At 43.4% G+C, this 20483-nt stretch overlaps 1 protein-coding gene across 1 annotated transcript in view; it reads right to left on the bottom strand.

Annotated features, from left to right (window-relative positions):
- Positions 1 to 5105: 5105 nt before the first annotated feature.
- The window catches only part of LOC148017530 (P-loop containing nucleoside triphosphate hydrolases superfamily protein), a 57172-nt gene continuing 41794 nt past the window's right edge, over positions 5106 to 20483 (bottom strand). The window contains exon 7 of the mRNA XM_087662977.1: positions 5106 to 5718. Within this exon, the coding sequence (XP_087519103.1) occupies positions 5581 to 5718 (138 nt within the window). The 3' untranslated portion in view covers positions 5106 to 5580. The remainder of the gene's footprint in view (positions 5719 to 20483) is intronic.

The following is a 20483-nucleotide window of genomic DNA, read 5'->3' as shown; positions in this document are numbered from 1 at the left end:
TTGATGGAATTGGAGGGGAGGGATCTATCTTGGGGGGCATTGATACCCACATTATTATATGCCAATGACATAGTCCTCATCTCCAATGCACCAAAGGGATTGTAGTGCCACACACCTAGATACACTATAGGCCTTCTGGCAAGACAGGATCTCACAATGAACCTTGGGAAAAACAAGGTTATGGTGTTTAAAACTTCCTCCTAGTGATTTGAGTGATCATTACCCCATTTCACATATGGAGAGGAGATCGTGGAGGTGATCCGGAGATATGTTTACTTGGGGATTACATTTTTAGGGTCGAGCTTCACTTTGAGGAGAGCAATAGAGGATAGATTGACATGAGGCTATGTGGCTCTAGGGTCGATGGAGAGTTAGTGCGCACCCATACAATTTCAAGAGCCTCGCACGAAGCTTTAGCTCTTCGACAACACTTTGGTTATACAAGCACTTCTATATGGGGCCCTCGTATGGGGATCAAGTCGCTACCACATGAGGAGAGCCACACAAGATCACCCACTACCCAAGGGGAGAAGATATATAGGGGGTGGGAGCAAATGGAGAGACCCCTATTACTAATGATTTCACAAATGCTTCGGAGCAAGCCCTCTACACCACATGAGATTATCAGAGTAAATATGGGAGCACCATCCATAGTGGTAAAGACCCTTTTCCAAAAAGTAACTTTCCTATGTAGGCTCTAAACCTTACCAAGAAAGAGATACTTCCGAATCACACTAGAGTCATCTAGAGAGCTAGCATTATAGGGGGATACTAAGTGTTGGTATGCTCAAGACAAAGCCATGGCTACAACTACATGGATTACACATGGATGATCTCCCACCACTACAATACAACTTGGGCTACCTTCACCTGGAGCTTAGTCATGAGGAGCTGAATCGTATCATTAGGATGGGCATTATTCAAATACACACAACTAGGACATGGGTGACACCTACTACGGATCTGGGGACAAAGATGGCTTTCTACTAGAAGCATCTTCTACACATCCTCATATGGCTTTGTTGCCCACCTGAGATAAATGGATGTACACATCTCATGGTGTACAATGTGCTATTGGATAGCTCTGTATATCCTCACACCAGCTCCAAATCAAGATAGGTAAATATGGCATAGACTCCCTCCCCCGAAGGACATGATTTGCAAGCTTTTCCAGCTCAAGCTAAAGGGGCACTACTTATGCAGATGTGCTGAGTGTACTATGAGAACAAAGGGCACTTCCATTGTCTATTCAGAGAGGCATTTGGGCCACTATCCAAGGTGATGGAGTTTCGAATTAGTTGGGCTCTTCTAACAAGAGCTACACTGCCATATAGGGCACCTCTTATAGACCTAGGAGGAAACATGGAGCCACACACCAACACACACTCACTGATTTCTATAGAGCATGGACCACTCCCTCCACTAGAAAGCCCTCATCCAATCGACCAACGGTCCCACCATAAGGGACCACCCTAGACGCAGCACCACAAAGAGATACAGATTCCATCTCCCAACTCTAATTGGTCCATGCCCTCACAAGACACATCCTTTGCAAATACAAAGGATACTACACCATCATCCAAGGACCATACCTCACCACTTTAGCCTCTCTATGCTAGATAGACCCATGAGACATATCTTGGGATGATAGTGCCTCCTAGGTAGTTTGACATTGTATCTCAGTCATAGCAATAGATGATAGCCACTTTGGAACTTGGAAGCTTCTCTAGCTTTTCGAAAGTAACATTTTGGTCTCATAGGCTGATTTGGCCTTATATATATGTAAAGAAGATTGATGATGGAATCAATGACATGATAACAAGAATGCAAGCAAATGTACAGAAGGTAAATGCATACAGATGTACAGAAGGTAATTAAAACAACAAAAGAAGAAGAAGAAACACAAGGTATGACATGCATTAGTTATTCTATAGTTAATGAATTTACATTGCAAAAGAACACAACTAGGAGCTTCCCAATGGGTGGCATAAAGAAACAAAAAAGGAACTAGAGCACAAAGACTACCAATAATCTTTGGAGCCATACAAGTTAGAAACCAAACTCCAACCAATATTGGAAAATCGAGTATTCAACTAGGTAACACCATGAGAAATCACCAAACAAGGAAATAACTAGCACAACTCAAAGCATGAAGTGAGATTGTGAAGATGAAAGCTGCTAGAAAAGAGAGCAAATGGACAATTTATCAAGGTGGCAAAGCCATCTTAGAAGATTTCAAAAAGCCTAAGCATTAGGCTACTTAGGGTCATTAACTTATATAACAACTCTTGTAATTTTAGTAATTTTTTCTATTTGTGCTAGTGGGAACCCAAAGTGGATTATATATGTAATTTTTATTATTTGTTTCCATTCATGCCATTAGAACACCGAAGTGGATTATATATGAAATATGAATTATTTCCTATGCACCTTTGAGGCATATTATAGGATGGATGTGTGTGTGTGTGTGTGTGTGTGTGTGTGTGTGTGTGTGTGTGTGTGTGTGTGTGTGTGTGTGTGTGTGTGTGTGTGTGTGTGTGTGTGTGTGTGTGTGTGTGTGTGTGTGTGTGTGTGTGTGTGTGTGTGACACTCAAGTTAGAGCTTTTAAAGAATGCAGTTGAACATCATAACGTTAAAGAAATATGGAGGGACTCATCATTTCCAAATGAGCAATCTTCTTAGGAGAAAAAGGGTTGTGTAATTTCATGCATAACTAACCTTTACAACCACTAGCTATGCATAGAATATAGCTAGTTTTATTTGATCACTCACTAGTGGTGACCTATACACACACACACACACACTCACACACACACACACACACACACTCTCTCTCTCTCTCTCTCTCTCTCTCTCTCTCTCTCTCTCTCTCTCTCTCTCTCTCTCTCTCTCTCTCTCTCTCTCTCTCTCTCTCTCTCTCTCTCTCTCTCTCTCTCTCTCATTATGAATCAATTCATTTTTCTATCAATGCATATCTTAACCTTCTATCCAAACTATTTGGTACTTATAATGTCATGGTGGATGATAGCCTTTGAAACGAATAGGTCAAGACAAGTCAATTCATAAACTACCATTAGCGAATAGGTAAACACATTTTGAAGCACTATAAATTGAAGGTTGCAAGAGGGACTTCAATTAAAATATTTTCAAGCTACTAGTTCTAATTAAGGGATAGATTTCCTACATCCAACCATCTCAATGAGGTATAAGAACATGTTAGCTCATTTGTGTGAGCCTTCTTACTAGGGCCTCACCATGGCTAAAAGGAAGAGAAAACATTGTCATGAGTCTGAACAAAATGTTAAGCTGAAAAAGTTATTGCATAACTCAATGATCCTAAAGTAGCCTAATGTTTAGGTTTTTTTAACTCTGCTGTAATGGCTTTGCACATCAAGAAACTACACATTTTTTATATTTTCTAGCTACCTTTATCTTGGTGACCTCACCGTCATACTTTGAGTTGCGCTAGTATGAGCTCATCCATGACCTACATTTGGTTCCTTGAAATAGATTGCCTAAGTGCTTCAACTTTAACTTGTATGTCCCCAAACTTAGTGATTCCATTGATGGTGATGCAACCTAGCAACACCTAGTTGAACCTGCGATTTTCAATAACGACCTTCATATGGTTTTCAACCTATATGACTCCACATGGTTTTGGTGATATCTTGTAATTGTGTTTCTTTATGCCCCCCATCAAGGAGGTCTCCTAGTCAAGCATGAGGTTGAATCTTCTTTTGCAACATAGCTTCATTAACTATAGAAAAAATAATGTCTTTACAATCCCTTCTTCCTTCCTAGTGTTAATTTCTACATATACCCTCCTTGTGTTAATGTCCTTGCATTGCTCATCTTGCACTCTTATTGTCATTTCCTTGACTTCATCGTTAATCTTCTTATGAGTTGTGGCCACATTTCTAACAAGCTCCTCCTCTGCTCGAGTCAAGCACGTGTATTTATTGATATAAGCATTCCTTCCATGGACTTGGCTCTCAGTTTGGCTTAGGGAATGCTACAAGATTGTGCGTGCGTACGTGCGTGCGTGTGTGGTCACCTAGAAGGTACATGACATCTACAAGTACCATTCCTACTTCATTATCACCATTGTCAATTGTTCTATTCAATCTGTTCCATTTGAAAAAACAAGATTTCCCAAGTAATTGTTAGAATGAGTAAGCAAGATGGAACTATATGGGTCCAAGATATGGTGATGACCAAAGCCCCATAGTGTCTAATCTACCCATATTACTCTATCAATCCACCTAATTTTCAATTCACATATCAAAACTATACACATTAATTATTATTATTATTATTATTATTATAACATTTTTCAACTACACATTGTTACCACACTCAAAGATATGATGATAACCCCAATACCAAATTGTCTAATCCACTCAAATTACTTAATTTGTTTCATCAATGCACTTAATAAATTTATCAAGATTCGAGGTTACAATTGTTGACATTGACTAAGCCAAACATATAACCTCTTCCAATTGCATGTTGCCACCATGCTCAATCTATAACTTCAATTTCGATGACCTATAACTACATGGTAAAAAATGTTGGGCAAAGTAGAGTTTCAAGCAAGACCTAAGGCGAACAAGATGCATTATTAGCCTTGCATGTTTTCAAAAGTGTTTAGCCACTTGTCGCCAAAGGGCATCATAAAAGTAGTACAAGAAAACATAAAGGCGCAATGATCCAATACACCTCATGTGAGCTCATTATTGAATTTAAATATCAAGTGTTAAAGGCACGAATATTAAGAAGCTAATAAGTTTTAGTGCTTGAGTCGTGTCTCAAAGCTCAAGGTGAGACCAACTTAAGACTCTTCTTTCCTATACCACTTAGGTAAAAGATAAGGTATCCCTATGGTTTTTAATTAAGAAGCTTACAAGTCTTATTGCTTGAGTCATGCCTCAAAGCTCAAGGTGAGACCGACTAAAGACTCTTTTGTCTATACCACTTAGGTTTAAAAAAATGAGGGATCCCCATGGTTTTTAATTATGAACAGGTGAACAAAATGTTTCGTTGATCAAAGGTGAAAGAGTTTGAAAAATTCGGAAAATCATTGCTAGTAAACCTTATTTTTTAGAGTTTTAGAGCAATTTTTTAGCCGGAATGTCTAATTCTTTCACCCAGAAAAAACTTAGAATAAAAGCCATTGCGCTAAAATGTGCCCTTAATTTGTAGGTGGTTGATTATTATTACCACTTAATTGGATCGTTGGATTGAGATCGGCTTGTTGGGTGATATCTGTATGAATTCATCCATACACAAGGCAAATTCTTACTGCAGAGAAGATTGGAAAGCGCCTGCCCTCCCTCGCAGGAGTGTTTTGTGGTAGTGACACCGACATGCTGCTCACTGCTTTATTATGGCAACAGCATAGCATGATGCTATTTTGAACGTTTCGTGCTGCTGCGGACTGTCTTAGTACAGCATCTTCTGCAATTTCCTTCAGGAGCTCTGTAACTCAACAACTGGGTTTTGGGTCGTGGGGACCTCAGAGAAATTCAGGCACTAGACAAATCAGAACGGATGGTTAAATAAGGCTCTAATCCGTCTCGTTTAGCGAGCCTTCATCGTCACTGTCAGGCACTTCTCTTCAAACTTTGCGCCACCCACCTTTCCTCGTAAACCAGGTGGCAAATTCACTACTCGTCTCTGATCCCCCACCTCCATTAACAATGCTGACCCTCCTCGCCACTGAAATAGATCCACTCTCATTATGAAAGAAATCATCTCTCTCTCTCTCTCTCTCTCTCTCTCTCTCTCTCTCTCTCTCTCTCTCTCTCTCTATATATATATATATATATATATATGTCTGTGTGTGTGTGTGTGTGTGTGTGTGTGTGTGTGTGTGTTTAGAGAGAGACGTAGATGTACACACACATATTACAACTGATTGCTCCACATTTGACGAGCCTGCCCAAAAAAAAAACGCAGTGAAAAGAGACACAATTTGCTTCCTGATGGTTCATCCTTTGACTTGCAATGATTCCCATGTGTGATTGTCAGAGAACAATACGCTGATTATAACTGTTGCCTTCTTCACATACAGGTTCTCCACCAAAACAATGTCACGAACATTCACCAGAACCAATTATTGAACAAGCACCATCAATATCCAATTACACACTACACTGACCATTGTGTGACAAATGCACAATTTTGGCAACCAAAAGGTTAATAGGAATTAGCCGACCTTCCGATGCTGCTTTTCCCACCACACATTAATATTCACTATAGATTCATAAAGAAAGAAAAGCATGATGAAGATGTTTTGCCATAATTGCTGATGGCATTGTGCCTTCCATCGAGACATATGAGGTAGAACTTGGAAGGCCCCCTTGTCATGGCACCTTGATAATTCAAGCTTTCAGTACATTGAGGTCACTGAAGTTTTGCGGGCTGCAGTGGGCCAGCCTCTCAGTGCTAAAGACAAAAGTTCTGATCTCGAAACCAAGGAGCCTTATATTTGGTAACAAGGCAAGCCATTCAGCCTTTAGATCATGAGAGGCATTGTCCCACCAGGGAGTGCAAAGATATGGGGGACTGACACTCTGGTTTCTTTTCTAATGACCTATGCCATTTCATTGGAGAATCAAACTTCTGTGGTGATGAAAGAGTGGAGGAATCAGAAGAGAAGACAGTATCTTAAAGCTGGTCCCAAATATCCAGGTAGACTCTGAAGCTTTCTTTAGTCTATTTTGGTAGAGCTACACAAGTTACCTGTCTACTAGCAATATGGTCATCTCCCATTTGTCAGCCCCATCACTATGAGGAACATTAGACAACTGTCTAGTACTCCTTGGTCCACTCAGCCACTTTATTGGGGCCGCCCAGCTATTAGAGTTTGTCATTTACTTGTGGCTGCCACTGATGAGGTATTGTACTTACAGCAATTTCATTCTCCCCACTTTCTTTTGTTCCTTCATCCTCAGCACCCTCACTCAGTGCTTGCACATTTTGTGCAGGGCCAGATTTCTACTCAAGTTTTGCATCGCATCTCTGGAGACTTCATTTACAGCCTTTTTGAATCATGTTCAAAATATGCAGACTCTGAGCACCATTCTGCCTCCCACACCCTTGCATTTCATTTGCTAGTGTTGTCATTCAGTTTTCTGCTACCTCGACACCCTGAGCAGCATTCAAGAAGCACATATTCTCTTCCTCAAAAAGTGTGGATCACTTCATGAGTCTTCTATCTCGACTCCCAGCGTCTTGAATCCTTCCTTCACATCTCAAAATTTTCTTGTCTGCCTTTCTGTGCACCTGCTGTCCATATCCCCTTTCTATCCAGCCTTAGTATCCAGCTATTCCCTTTGGTGGCTAACATCACTTTGGGACTAGATCAATGTCCAAGCCAAAGCAATGACAATGCTATGAAGAGAGAAACACACCAAACCCCGATCAGGAAGGTATAACTGTGATTCTTTAATTTTTGAAAACCAATACAAACTCGAAGCAGCCTGTCGAAAAATTGGAGTGGAGTCTGTTTCATTTGCTGGCATTGTCATTCAGTTTTCTTCTACCTCAACACCCTCAGCAGCATTCAAGCACCACATATTCTCTTCCTCAAAATATGGATCACTTCATAAGTCTTCTCTCTTGACTCCCAGCCTCCTGAATCCTTCCTTCACGTCTTAAAATATTCTTATCTGCCTCTTTGTGCACCTGCTGTCCATATCCCCTTTCTATCCAGCTTTATCATCCAGCTATTCCCTTTGGTGGCTAACATCACTTTGGGACTAGACCAATGTCCAGGCCAAAGCAATGACGATGCTATGAAGAGAGAAACCCGTCGAACCCCAATCAGGAAGGTATAATTGTGATTTTTTAATTTTTGAAAACCAGTACAAACTCGAGCAGCCTGTCAAACCATTGGAGTGAACAACGGCCAGTCCATAGCTGAAACTGAGTTTTGAGCAACACCAACTACAAATTGGAGTAGATAGTGGCGGGGAAGAACGTGAGAATGACAATACTTTGAAGTTAACCAACTTAATCAATTATCACCATGAAAATTAGAAGATGGAGGGAGAGAGAGAACGAAGAGAGACAACACCACGTTGAGAGGGGAACGGGCCCCTTGCCCTTTACAAGATTTTATTGAAACAAACCACGGCCAACGAGCGCCTAAACCATATAGAATCACAATGGGCTGATTTGCTATAATTCTGAAAAGTAGGATACCTTGATTTTTACATAAACTCGGTAGAAAGAGTTTCTTGAACGAGTGCTAGATAAGCATGTACAAAGTATGTGGCTGAAATGTCAATGTTAGAGCTTGTTCAAAATGAAGAGAGGGACCTCCAATATATAGGTGTGGGGTTTGGGTGCTCAAAAGTGGAAACTATAGGCTAAATGAGAAGTACTTGTTGAAGATAACAAGTGTTCAGCAAAATGACAAGCAAAGACACTTGTCTATTTCAAAATGACACATTCTATTCTAGATGCCACATGTCAATTTTCTAGAGAAAGAAGCTTCTACACCTTCTACTCTAAAAATCTCTCAAATGGTTAAGAATTTGAAATAGTTACTAACAAGAAAATCATTGCTTGTGAAAGTTCTAAGCCTTTGATACAACACAATTTCCATTTGAGAAACTTCCAAAAATATTTACCTCCTAAATTTTAGGAGTCACAAAATTTAGATTCTTGGGAGCTTAATTTGTATAGGTTCACCAGATCATATTTCACTTTCTGAAACCACTCATTATATGGGCTTCTAGTCAATGTGACTACACGAGTGAAAAAGTATTAGTCATCAGATCAGGGCTTTCTAGTCAATCTCACCGCCCAACTAAACTTTTAATTTATCTTGGATATCTCATCAATGATGACCCAAATATAATTACACGGCATTTTGGCCATTGGCCACCCTAGAATACAAAGATGAACATTAAACCATATCTTGAGACACGCAAATAATGCAAATCGCCTTTCAAGATATATGAGCATCAAATTACAATCACGGCATAGATAGAAGTTTGCCAACACGAATACACCTCAAGAGAATGACATATTGGAGTAGAAGAATCACTATGTGATTGGGATGGCGCAAACTACAATGAAGCATTGGCAAACACCATAGTGTCTCTCGGCCTAAGTAGTGGCCCCCGCTATCCATATCCTTAATCGATCCCCCACATCACCCGTGGTTGGTATAACACCTGAGACTTACTTTGGTCAAAAGCGGAATGTGTCTTATTTCAAGGTGTTTGGGTGTAATACTTAAATTCATATCCCGATGAAAAAGTGGTACAAGTTTGAGTTGGCTTCCAAAAGATAGGTGTTCATGGGGTATAGCTCCAATCCTAGGCATACAAGCTTTATGATCCTGTTTCACAAGAGGTATATACGAGTCGAGATGTTCGGTTCGTGGAGTTCCCAGTTGCAAAGAGGAGTGTTGAGCATCCCATCCTTGGAGATCTAGGCAACCATTGGGAACCTATTCCAATGCCTTTAAAGCCTTCGTCTATCAAGGCTTCACCCTTAGTGGAGGAGGAGATTGCTTCACCACCGGATTCACCCGTTTCGTTGGTACCAATGGACATTCCAAAGACTTCAACAAAGGCAGAGCGGTGAGGGGAGTATTGGCCTCCTCCTCGTTGGACGCATCATACTCTTCGTGATTTAGTGATCGAGGGAGTCTTTGAGGAGTGATATGTGAGACAGTCATTTCCTGGACAGTCGGTGGACAGCAGAGTGCAGCAGGTTCCACATCAGTGCAGAGGACACGTCAGCAGTATGGCAAGATGCCACGTGGCACTGGGCAGTCGGACATTAGTTCTCTCCAGTCGGACTGCACAGTCGGCTACTTTACTGCAGTCGGCTGCATTTAAAGCAGCCGACCTGGAGCAATTATTTCCTATTTTTCTGGCTATTTATAGCCAGTTTGTGGCACACTTCAAAATCTATTCACTTCAGATTCTGATCTTGAGATCTGTTGGCTGAGACAGCAGACTATGCTTGGGCTGACGGAGATCGAGGTCATCAAGTCAGAGACATACGCAGATATTTCCTCTGCCCTCGTGTATATTTCTGCACTCTTGTACAGCATACTACACTGCAGATTTTCTGCGTTTACACTATCTCCATTTCTATCTCTCTCTTCTCTCTGTGTTCACTCTCTCTCAGTCTTTGTCCCACACTTCTGCATCGCTGCATTCTGACATGGTATCAGAGCTGTGAAGATGGACTGACTAAGGGTTGAACCTATCTGAAGAGGAGATTTCAGCGCGACACAAGGCTGCGTTTCCAGGATTCGAGGGCGAGCAGGAGGACTGCGCATCGGATCAAGGCTGAAGCGAGCGTAGGCATGCGGGAAAGGAGTCTAATCAGTGAATTTGCTGCAGGTTATTACTATTCGAAGGGGAGGAAGGCTGTGTTTGAGGCCTTCCATTGCAGATTTTATTTTTTCATCACCTCCGACGGGTGAAGAAGGTTTGGGTAGCAGAGGAACCAACCGTAGAAGGCTGCCTTTACATAGCCAGAGGGGACTGATTTTGCGTTTATGCAAGTATTGCAGGTTAACATGTCCACAGAGACTGATTTGGAACTCCATGCGATAATGGACCTACCAGCTCTTCCATCGAATCAAAAGCTTAATGGTGACAATTACTGCATTTGGCGGGTGATGATATTGGCCATTTTGGAGTCTTATGATTTGGCGGAACTGGTAATGGAGGAGATTAACAGGCCCTCGATGAGGGATGAGTCCAAACTCTCTTCCAATGCTCGTGCGGAGTTGACCAAGGCCCAGTCTCATTGGGACAAACTCAATGCCAAGATTCGATCTTTTCTGTTTCTGTCTTGCACTATAGCCGTGATAGCTCACATCAAGTACATGACAGTGGCCCGAGAGATATGGCTGGAGCTCGATCAGATGTACAACCAGACGACCCTAATGAAGAGGGTTTCTTTGGAGGTGCAGATGCGGACCTTGTCCGTAAATAAGTCTTCTTCGTTTCGAGAATACATCAACAAGCTTCAGCAGCTTCAGATGCAGGTTTAAAATGCGGGAAAGCCTATTTCCTCCGAAGACATGGCAATCACTTAATTGTCCCAGTTGCCGCCATGATTCGGTACCTTTTATTCTGCCCTTATTGCATCATGGCAGAAGTCGACTCTTCAACGGAAAGAGTTGATTCCTATGGTCTTGGACCAAGAGGAACAATTGAAGGGACAAAATGCTTCCAAATCGGAAGCTTTGGTTAGTCAAGCATCTCAGAAGAATGGGAAGGACCAAAAGAATAAGAAGAACAACAACAAATCCAAGAAGGACAAGGAGAAGGAATCGACTTGCCATATTTGAGGTAAGACCAGTCATTGGAAGAAGGATTGCCCCGACAAAGACAAAAAGGGCACCAAGAAGAAGGACACGAAGGATTCTGGAGTGGTGGCTGCACCCTCATCAACTGCTTTTCTACACTTAGCAGTCATTGAGGACTCTACATCGAAGACTTCTAATGCTGCGATGACAGCTCCCCAAGCTTGAGAGTGGATTGTGGATAGTGGTGCCTCACAGCACATGACTCCTTCCGATGGTGTTGCCCATTTGTGACCTTCGCGTGGGCAGATTCTCATTGGAGATAGGTCTTCTGTGTCTATTGCTGTGCAGGGTGAGATGCAGCTTATTCCAGATGGATGTGTTGGTACCCACACTTTTGAGGTGTTGCATGTGCCAGGCTTAGGGTATCATTTGCTTTCGGTCCATAAGATTTATACTCTTGGTCTCTTGGCGGAGTTTGACAGTGATACTGTTCGCGTCCTTGATCGTGGATTGAGGAAGGTTCTCTCTGCAGAATATGAGGAGGATGCCATCTACAAGTTGAAGTTTTCCCCAGCTCCTATCTCTCTTCTTCTTACTTCTTAGACACAGTCCGAGCTATGGCATGCTCGGTTTGGCCACCTAAACTACGAGTACCTTCGGAAGGCGTCACGAGGATCGTTTGTCCGAGGATTGCCGAACATAGAGGTGAGCCATCAGCCATGTGTCTCCTACATTCATGGAAAATTGCATTGGGATGCGATTTCCAATAAAGATTCGAGGCGGTCTACTTCACCCATGGAGCTTGTATCTACGGATCTTTGTGGCCCGATGAGCGAGTCCCTCAAGGGGAGCTTGTACTTCATGTTGATTGTAGATGACTACAGCAGGATGACTTGGGCCTATTTCTTGACTTTAAAGTCGGAGGCTTTCTCTCACTTTAAGGATTGGATTCTCTTTTAGGAAAACCGTTCTGGCCGGTGACTGAAGACCTTGCATTCAAACAAGGGAGGTGAATTTATGTCTAATAAGTTTGCTTGTTTTTGTGCAAATAGGGGCATTCACCAGAAGTTTGCTAACGCCAACACTCCCCAAGAGATTGGCATTTTGGAGTGGAAGAACCGAAGTGTGATCGAGATGGCACGCACCATGATGGAGCACCGACAGATACCTCAGTTTCTGTGAGCCAAGGCAATGGCTACCGCAGTTCACATCCTCAATCAATCTCCCACTTCTGCCGTTGACAGGATGACACCTTTTGAGGCTTACTTCGAGACTAAGCCTGATGTCTCTTATTTCAAGATCTTTAGGTGTGATGCTTATATGCACATTCCGAAGACACAGCGTGATAAGTTCGAGGCGGCTTCCCGATGACAGGTTTTTATTGGCTATAGCTCCCAGTCCCAAGGTTATTATTTGTTTAATCCCGTCAAGCAGGATGTCTACACGAGCCGCGATGTGCGGTTCGTCGTGGAAGTTCCGGCCACAGAGGGGGGTGAGGAGCATCTCGTTCTTGGACATCCAGGGGAGAGTTGGGCTCCCGAGATAGTTCCTTTGGAGCCAGAGCCTCTTGATGGAGATTCTTCTTTTAATTCAAAGTCTTCTCTTCCACCGGCCACCCTCGAGGAGCTTCCGCTGGTGGATGTACCGGAGTCTTCAACAAATGGTGAGCGACGGGGAGAGGTTCGTCCTCCTCGTTGGGCCCGTGACACACTCCGAGATTCAGGGATCGAGGGGGTCCCTAAGGAGTGGGAACCACAAGATGGACCGCAGAGGTCACGAAGGAATCAGGCACATTCTTTGGAGCTTGTTTGGTCCAACTATTGTTTGCTGACCCGTGTTATGCAGGATCGTGAACCTACTTCAGTGAAGGAGGCTTTGCAGTCTAATCATTGGCGGAAGGCTATGGAAGCCGAGTCAGAGGCTATTGAGAGGAATGGCACTTGGCTTCTTGTGCCTCGTCTCTCTCACAAGAAGGTGATTGGTATCAAGTGGGTCTTTAAGACCAAGTAGCTTAGTGATGGTTCTTTGGACAAGCACAAGGCACGCCTTGTTGCTAAAGGTTTTGCTCAACGCCCCGGCATTGATTTCCATGATACTTTTGCCCCCCCACTGCTCGTATGGCGACTATTCGAGTTGTGCTTGCCTTGGCTGGCCATAGGAGATGGCATGTCTATCAGTTGGATGTAAAGTCAGCCTTTCTAAATGGTGACTTGCACAAGGAGATCTATGTTGAGTAACCTCTTGGCTTTGGATCCTCTGATGGGAAAGTTTACAGGTTAAAGAAGGCCTTCTATGGCCTCAAGCAGGCTCTGCATGCATAGAACGAGAAGATTGACTCGTTTCTTCAGTCGAAGTTGAGATATCGGCGCTCCAAGGCCGATCCGCAACCTTATGTTCACACTTCCGAGGTTGGTCATGTCTTGTTTGTGCTGTATGTTGATGATTTGATTCTGCCAGGGGATCATGCGCAAAAGGTCCGAGAGACCAAGACAGCTTTGCATCAAACATTCGAGATGACAGATTTGGGGCTTCTTCATTTCTTCTTGGGTCACGAGATTTATCAGTCTCAGAGGGGGATTTTCATCTCTCAACAAAGGTACATTCAGGAGCTCTTGGTGACTTTTGAGATGGAGACTTGTCGGCCCATTACTACTCCTATGGATCCGAACTGGAAGTCCACTTCACACTCAGATTCTCTCGTGATGGATACTTCACGCTACTGTCAGTTGATTGGATCCTTGATTTGGCTTCTCAACACTCGTGTTGATCTTTGTTTTGCTGTGGGTCTTTTGGCAGTGTTCATGACTGAACCCAAACAGGTGCATTGGCAGGCTGTCCCTGAGGATTCTTCAGTATTTGAGGGGGACCTCTGACTTAGGAATTTCTTATCCTACAGGTACAGATGCTTCTGATCTGGTTCTTGCAGGTTGGAGTGACTTGGATTGGGATGGCGATGTCGACCACCAACGGTCTACTACAAGCTATTGTTTTACCTTGGGTACAAGTGTTATCTCTTGGAGTAGTAAGAAGCAGTCCACAGTAGCCCTTTCTTCTACTGAGGCAGAGTATCGCGCTGCGTCTTCCACCACATGTGAGGTTGTGTGGCTTCGGAGATTATTGGAGGAGCTTGGCTACCCCCAGACTCATCCTACTCTTCTGCGGAGTGAGAATGAGAGTTGCATTGCCTTGGTACGGAATCATGTAGTCCATGCCCGGATGAAGCACATTGAGATCCAGTATCACTTCATTCGAGAGAAGCTTCTAGATGGGACCATTGATGTGGAGTACTGCAAGACGGAGGATAATCTTACATATTTGTTTACGAAGGCGCTTTCCCAGGCTCTTCTTCACCAGCATTCCAGATCCCTCAATCTTTTGACCCGTCCAGGATCTGAGAGGGGGTGTTAGACAGTCATTTCCTAGACAGTCGGTGGAGAGCAGAGTACAGCAGGTTCCACGTCACTGCCAAGGACACGTCAACGGTACAGCAGGATGCCACGTGGCACTGGGCAATCGAGCAATAGTTCTGTCCAGTCGGACTACACAGTCGGCTAATTTACTGCAGTGTTGGCTACATTTTATGCAGCTGACCTGGTGCAATTATTTCCTATTTTTTTGGCTATTTATAGCCGGTTTGTGGCACATGTCAGAATCTATTCACTTCAGATTCTGATCTTGAGATCTGTTGGCTGAGACAGACTGTGCTCAGGCTGACAGAGATTGAGGTCATCAAGTCGGAGACATACACAGATATTTCCTTTGCCCCCAAGTATATTTATGCACTCTATACAGCATACTACACTGCAGATTTTCTGCGTTTACACTGTCTCTTTTTCTCTCTCTCTCTCTTCTCTCTGTGTTCACTCTCTCTCAGTCTTTGTCCTACGCTTCCGCATCGCTGCACTCTGACATGATAGCCGCAAGATGGCTCGTGATGCTCTACGGTCAACACATTGGAAAAAGGCTATGGAGCAAGAGTTGGATGCAATTGAGGGGAATGGCCCTTGGGATCTTGTGCCTTGGCCCAGTTCGGCAAAGGTGATTAGAGTCAAATGGGTCTTTAAGACCAAGTATCATACCATAGTGATGGCACTCTAGATAAGACTAACAGACTAAAAATAAGCAAGCCAACAGGCCCAAGCATAATTATAGGGCATTCTGGCCATTGGCCATCCTTGAATTAAAAGATGAATATGAAACTGTATTTTGAAGCACTCAAATAAGGCTAATCACCTTTCAAGTTATATGAGCATCAAATTAATTTGAGCCATTGTGCCAATATATCTTCATAATAGTTTATACACAAAAAGTTGGTTACATGCTGCAACATTGATCACCGACTTTGGGTAACTAGAAGACTAGGTGTGAAGCACTTGCTAAAGGCTAAGAGAGTTAAGAGTCCTGTAAAGGACTTTACAGGACTCAAGGGCTCATTTGTACAACATCTATCGAGTGTGATCAATATACCACAACTCTAGGCTTAGGGGCAATCTCACCCACACATCAATGGCATGGGCTGGTGGTATGGGACACCAACCCTTGCAAGGAGAGCTTGGCCCCTTAGCACTACTACTTTCATGCTCAATATTGGATATTTATAGTAGGGTTGAGCTCAACGAGGTGAGAGCAACTATGGTGAATATAGCCCCATGGTTTGTGTATGTGTGTGTTGGGGGAGAGAGAGAGAGAGAGAGAGAGAGAGAGAGCTTCTGCACATGTAACAAGCTGATTACATTGATGTGATACTTCATGATATGAAAGTACAAGGCTAGGGGTTTATTTTATAGCCTTGGGATTTTGCCAAACCCTAACCCCATACCTATACACATTGACATGTGTGTTAGAGTGCAATGAATATGGAAGTGTATGACCAGACTAAAAGAAAATAAATACAGAGAGAAGAGGAAGAGAGAAAGATACTGTAGAATGCAAAAACGTGCAGTGAATTAATGCTGAAATGAAAGTACATATATACAATGGGCTGTGGAGTGCATCTTCAGCGAAAAAACAAGTGCAAATGACTAGGGCAACTACTCCAAGAGATAGCATCTACACCCAAAAGAAAGTAATATCTTGTTGTTGTGACTGATTGTGATCAACATCTCCCGCCCAGTCTAAATCCGTCCAACCCTATAAAACAAAGGTTGAATCTCTTGTACCTGCAAGATAATAAATACCTAGGTTAGGGGTCCCCCTTAGGAACTACACAATCCTCATTGCAGCCTTCCAATGAACCAGCTTGGGTCCACTCATGAACCCTACAAGCAAACCTACTAGAAAACACAAATCAATCCAAGTATTTAGGAGCCATATTAACGACCCAATCGATTGCCTATAGCAAGTAACATCCACCGTTGGTGAATTTGCATGGGCTATGACTTTCAAATTCAAATCTAGAAAAGTAGAAATGTCTTATGTTTTAGTCATGTCAATTTGTCATCTCCTGGTTGTGAGGCCCTATCAAAGTCTGATGGAGACATAGGAGCTCTAGCAATTTAGGTACATTTTCTTTATTTGTCGGCTTCTTGTGTGCGTTACTAGGCCAGTTCCTACTTTCCACAATCTACCTACACTTGCCGAACATTGTCATTATCATCTGGGATTTTTCTCAAGTCTCCCCTATTTTTCTAGCATTTTTCTCTTCAGTAGCCAGCATTTACTGCTGGTTGGTCAGCATTTATGGCCCCTACACGAGCAGGTCAGCCAATTTTTTGGTATTTTAGCTATTTATAGCCGCACCCCTCACTTAGCAAACATACATACTCTTTAGTCTTCAATCTTCCATTTGCAAGTGCATACTCTGACACTTAGACTCTCTGTGCTTGGTGTTGCCATTGTCATCAACTTGATTTGGTGCCCTCACTAACAGTTTGGGCTGCATGAAGGGACTAATCAGTCCATTCCCATTGTATCAGGATTCTTCTTTGATCAGTGCAGTATTCTTCCTTCATCTTTTGCTTCCTCTCTTTCTCTCTCTCTTTGCTTCTCTCTGTGTTCGTGTTTCTCTTCCATTGCGCACTCTTATATGGTATCATTGCCCAAGTGTGAAGACAATCTACAGATTTTTGCAGAGAAGCAAGTTTTCATCAAAGAGAAGCAGCCCAAATTTATCAAATGTAGATTTTCAGCTGCATTTACAGCTCATACAAGTGGTCCACTACGCGTTTGACCTTCCTGGCAACCAAGCAACTTCTCTAGAAGATTGGACAACAACATCTAGGTATCAAGCAACCCCTATTTTCTGCACTTTGCAGCAAACGCAAATTTGCGGTTTCTCGACAACAGCTTCCTGGTGCAAGCGATCCCCTTCCGTGGTAGGCAACAGCCTTTCTTTGTCAACCACAGCTTTCTAGGTGATTGCAAGATCAAAATGTCTTACCAATTCATGCACTTTGATGACTCAAAGGAGAAGCTTCTTTCTAGACACTTCTGAATGGAGATACGATCATCGCAATTATAGTTGGCAAGAGGAATCCCCTGTTAGCACCCATCCCCCTTCTATTCATCTATCACAGAAGGATTCATCCTCAATGAAGTTATTGTCCTTGATACCCTCAATACAGGTTCCTGTCTTACCTTCATTACCCAAAGAAGACAAACTTGATGGCTCCAACTATTTGTTGTGGTCGTGTAAGGTGGAGTGCATACTCAACACCTTTAATCTTTGGGCTCTCTCTCTGATTCTATCCCTTGTCCTAAGGAGAATCCAGCAGATGGGACTCTATGGACTAAGCAACTTTGTGGGATCGGCTCAACTCTTGAACCCAATCCTTTCTCTTTATGAGTTTGCAAGATTCTGTCCTTGTGTATGCTTATAGATTGAAGATTGACACAAAAGTGTGGAAGAAACTTGCATCTTTGCATCAGCACAAGACATTTGCCCACAAGATTTCCCTTGAGAAGAAGTTGTGGATACTCAATCTTGATGACTCCTCTATGGAGAAACTGTCAACAGTCATGTTTGTCATGCCTTGCTATCTCCTACCTGTGAGCCTCAGTCTGAGTCAGACCAGGACTTTAGGAGCTCTGACTTGTCTATCACTTGTTTTGACGGAGGAGGTAGCTCATTCTAGAGCACTCAGTTTATTGCATTTCAGTGCATTTTCTCCTCCGGTCAGGATTTTATGTGCATTTCCTAGGGCAATTTCTGCATTCTTCAACCTATCTCACCTACCGGACATTGTCCACCCTTTCCGGGATTTTTCTGAGCATTTCTGGCATTTTTACCAGCATTAAATGCTGGTCGGACATAGTTATGGCCTCAAATTTCAGGTCGGCCAGTTTTTGGGTTTTTTGGCTATTTATAGCCATTTCCCACTTGGCAATCAGTTGTATTATCATCTTCCCTCCTTCTTTGGCAGGTGCACACTCCAACTCCGTCATCTTCCTCCGTCTTCGGTGCTGCTGTCATCATCAGCCTGATCTGGTGCCCTCACTGACGCTTTGGGCTGCGTGCAGGGACTGATCAGTCCATTTCAGTGTATTCAGCATTCATTTCAGTCAGTGCAGATTTTCTTCCTTCATTTTCTGCTTTCTCTCTCTCTCCCTCTATGTTCGTGTTTCTTCTTCCGTTGCGCACTCTCACATGGTATCATCGCCTAACTGAGAGCACAGAGGAGAGTTTCCATTGCAGAGGAGGACACCATCAAGTGCAGCCTTTCTTCCCTCCTTTCCAGCCCTTGGCAGTGCTGTCCAGGCTGAAACGCAGCCTTCCATACCTGCATTTTGTTGTTTTGCAGCATCAGGAGGAGTAGACGACAGTTTTCTAGGTGTTTGCAGCCTACATTTGCATCAAACGCAGCCAACAGGAGGTGGTCAACATCAGCAGAGGAGCAAGCGTCATCATCTGGAGGATAGGCGACAATTTTTTTCTCCAGGCGGCAGCATTTTCTCTCTCCTCTTGCAGGCGACAGCATCTTCTAGGTCTTTTCTGACATAGGCGGCTCCATCTTGACTGTCTGTTGGTTGCAAATTGTTTGGTGATTGCAGATATATATGAAGATGTCTTATCACCAGTTCTTTGCTGATTCAGAGGATGAGGTCTCTATTCCTTCCTCTGAGAGACGGAGAGACTTTCGTGCTAGTTCACGCGACGACCGGAGGTCACCTAGCCCATTTGACCGAGATCCCTCTATTCCCCGTTCTCTCCATGTTTCACAGAAGGCTCATTCTACTGGCCTTCATATGCCTTCCATGGCACCCTCTATACAGGTGCCCGTACTCCCTTCTTTGCCCAAAGAAGACCGGCTTGATGGTTCCAACTACTCGCTTTGGTCGTGTAAGGTGGAGTGTATCCTTGATACCTTCGATCTTTGGGAGTTTGTTACCCACCCTATTTCCCATCCAGTGGAGGATCCCACCATTGGATTATCGATGGATCGTGCGGCCTTATGGGATCGGCTCAACTCACAAGTCGATCTTTCCTCTTTATGAGCTTACAGGATTCTGTCCTAGTGCATGTGCGCAGGTTGCGGAAAGCAACGGAAGTGTGGACAAAGCTTGCTTCTTTGTACCATCAGAAGACTTTTGCCCATCGGATTACTCTCGAGAAGAAATTACGAATGCTTGTTGTTGATGATTCTTCTTCCATGAAGGATCATATCAACAAGTTGGAGGACATGTGCACAAGTTGCGGAAAGCAGCAGAAGTGTGGACAAAGCTTGCTTCTTTGTACCATCAGAAGACTTTTGCCCATCGGATTACTCTCGAGAAGAAATTATGGATGCTCGTTGTTAATGATTCTTCTTCCATGAAGAATCATATCAACAAGTTGGAGGACATGAGGGATGAGCTTGCATCCCTTGACAGGATGATCTCTTCCGAGGATATGGCCATGATTCTTTTGACTCAGCTGCCATCTCCCCGTTTTGATATCTTCTACACCAACCTTCTTACATCGAGGACCCATGAGAAGCTTCTATGGGAGGAGCTTGCCCCGCTTGTTTTGGAGCATGACGAGCGCGCCAAAGGGTAGCCAGTGGATCCACCTCCATCACAGCTTTTGTTGCAGGTTCGAGAGGGGGGACACAAAAGAAAGGGAAGTCACAGGCTAAAAGACAGGGGAATTCTTCAATTCTGACTCCAACTCAGAGCAGCCTAAATACCCATACTGTGGGAAGGGGACACATCCAGAGAAGAAATGTTGGAAAAAGTACCCTCACCTTCGTCCAGGAGCGAAGGATGGAGCTAATAC

Source organism: Lygodium microphyllum, chromosome 22, assembly GCF_053477565.2.
Source record: "Lygodium microphyllum isolate KBCC chromosome 22, Lygodium_microphyllum_v1.1.10, whole genome shotgun sequence".
Lineage (NCBI taxonomy): Eukaryota > Viridiplantae > Streptophyta > Polypodiopsida > Schizaeales > Lygodiaceae > Lygodium > Lygodium microphyllum.
Note: the sequence above shows the minus strand (reverse complement) of the source record. Positions and strands in the feature narration are given on the sequence as shown.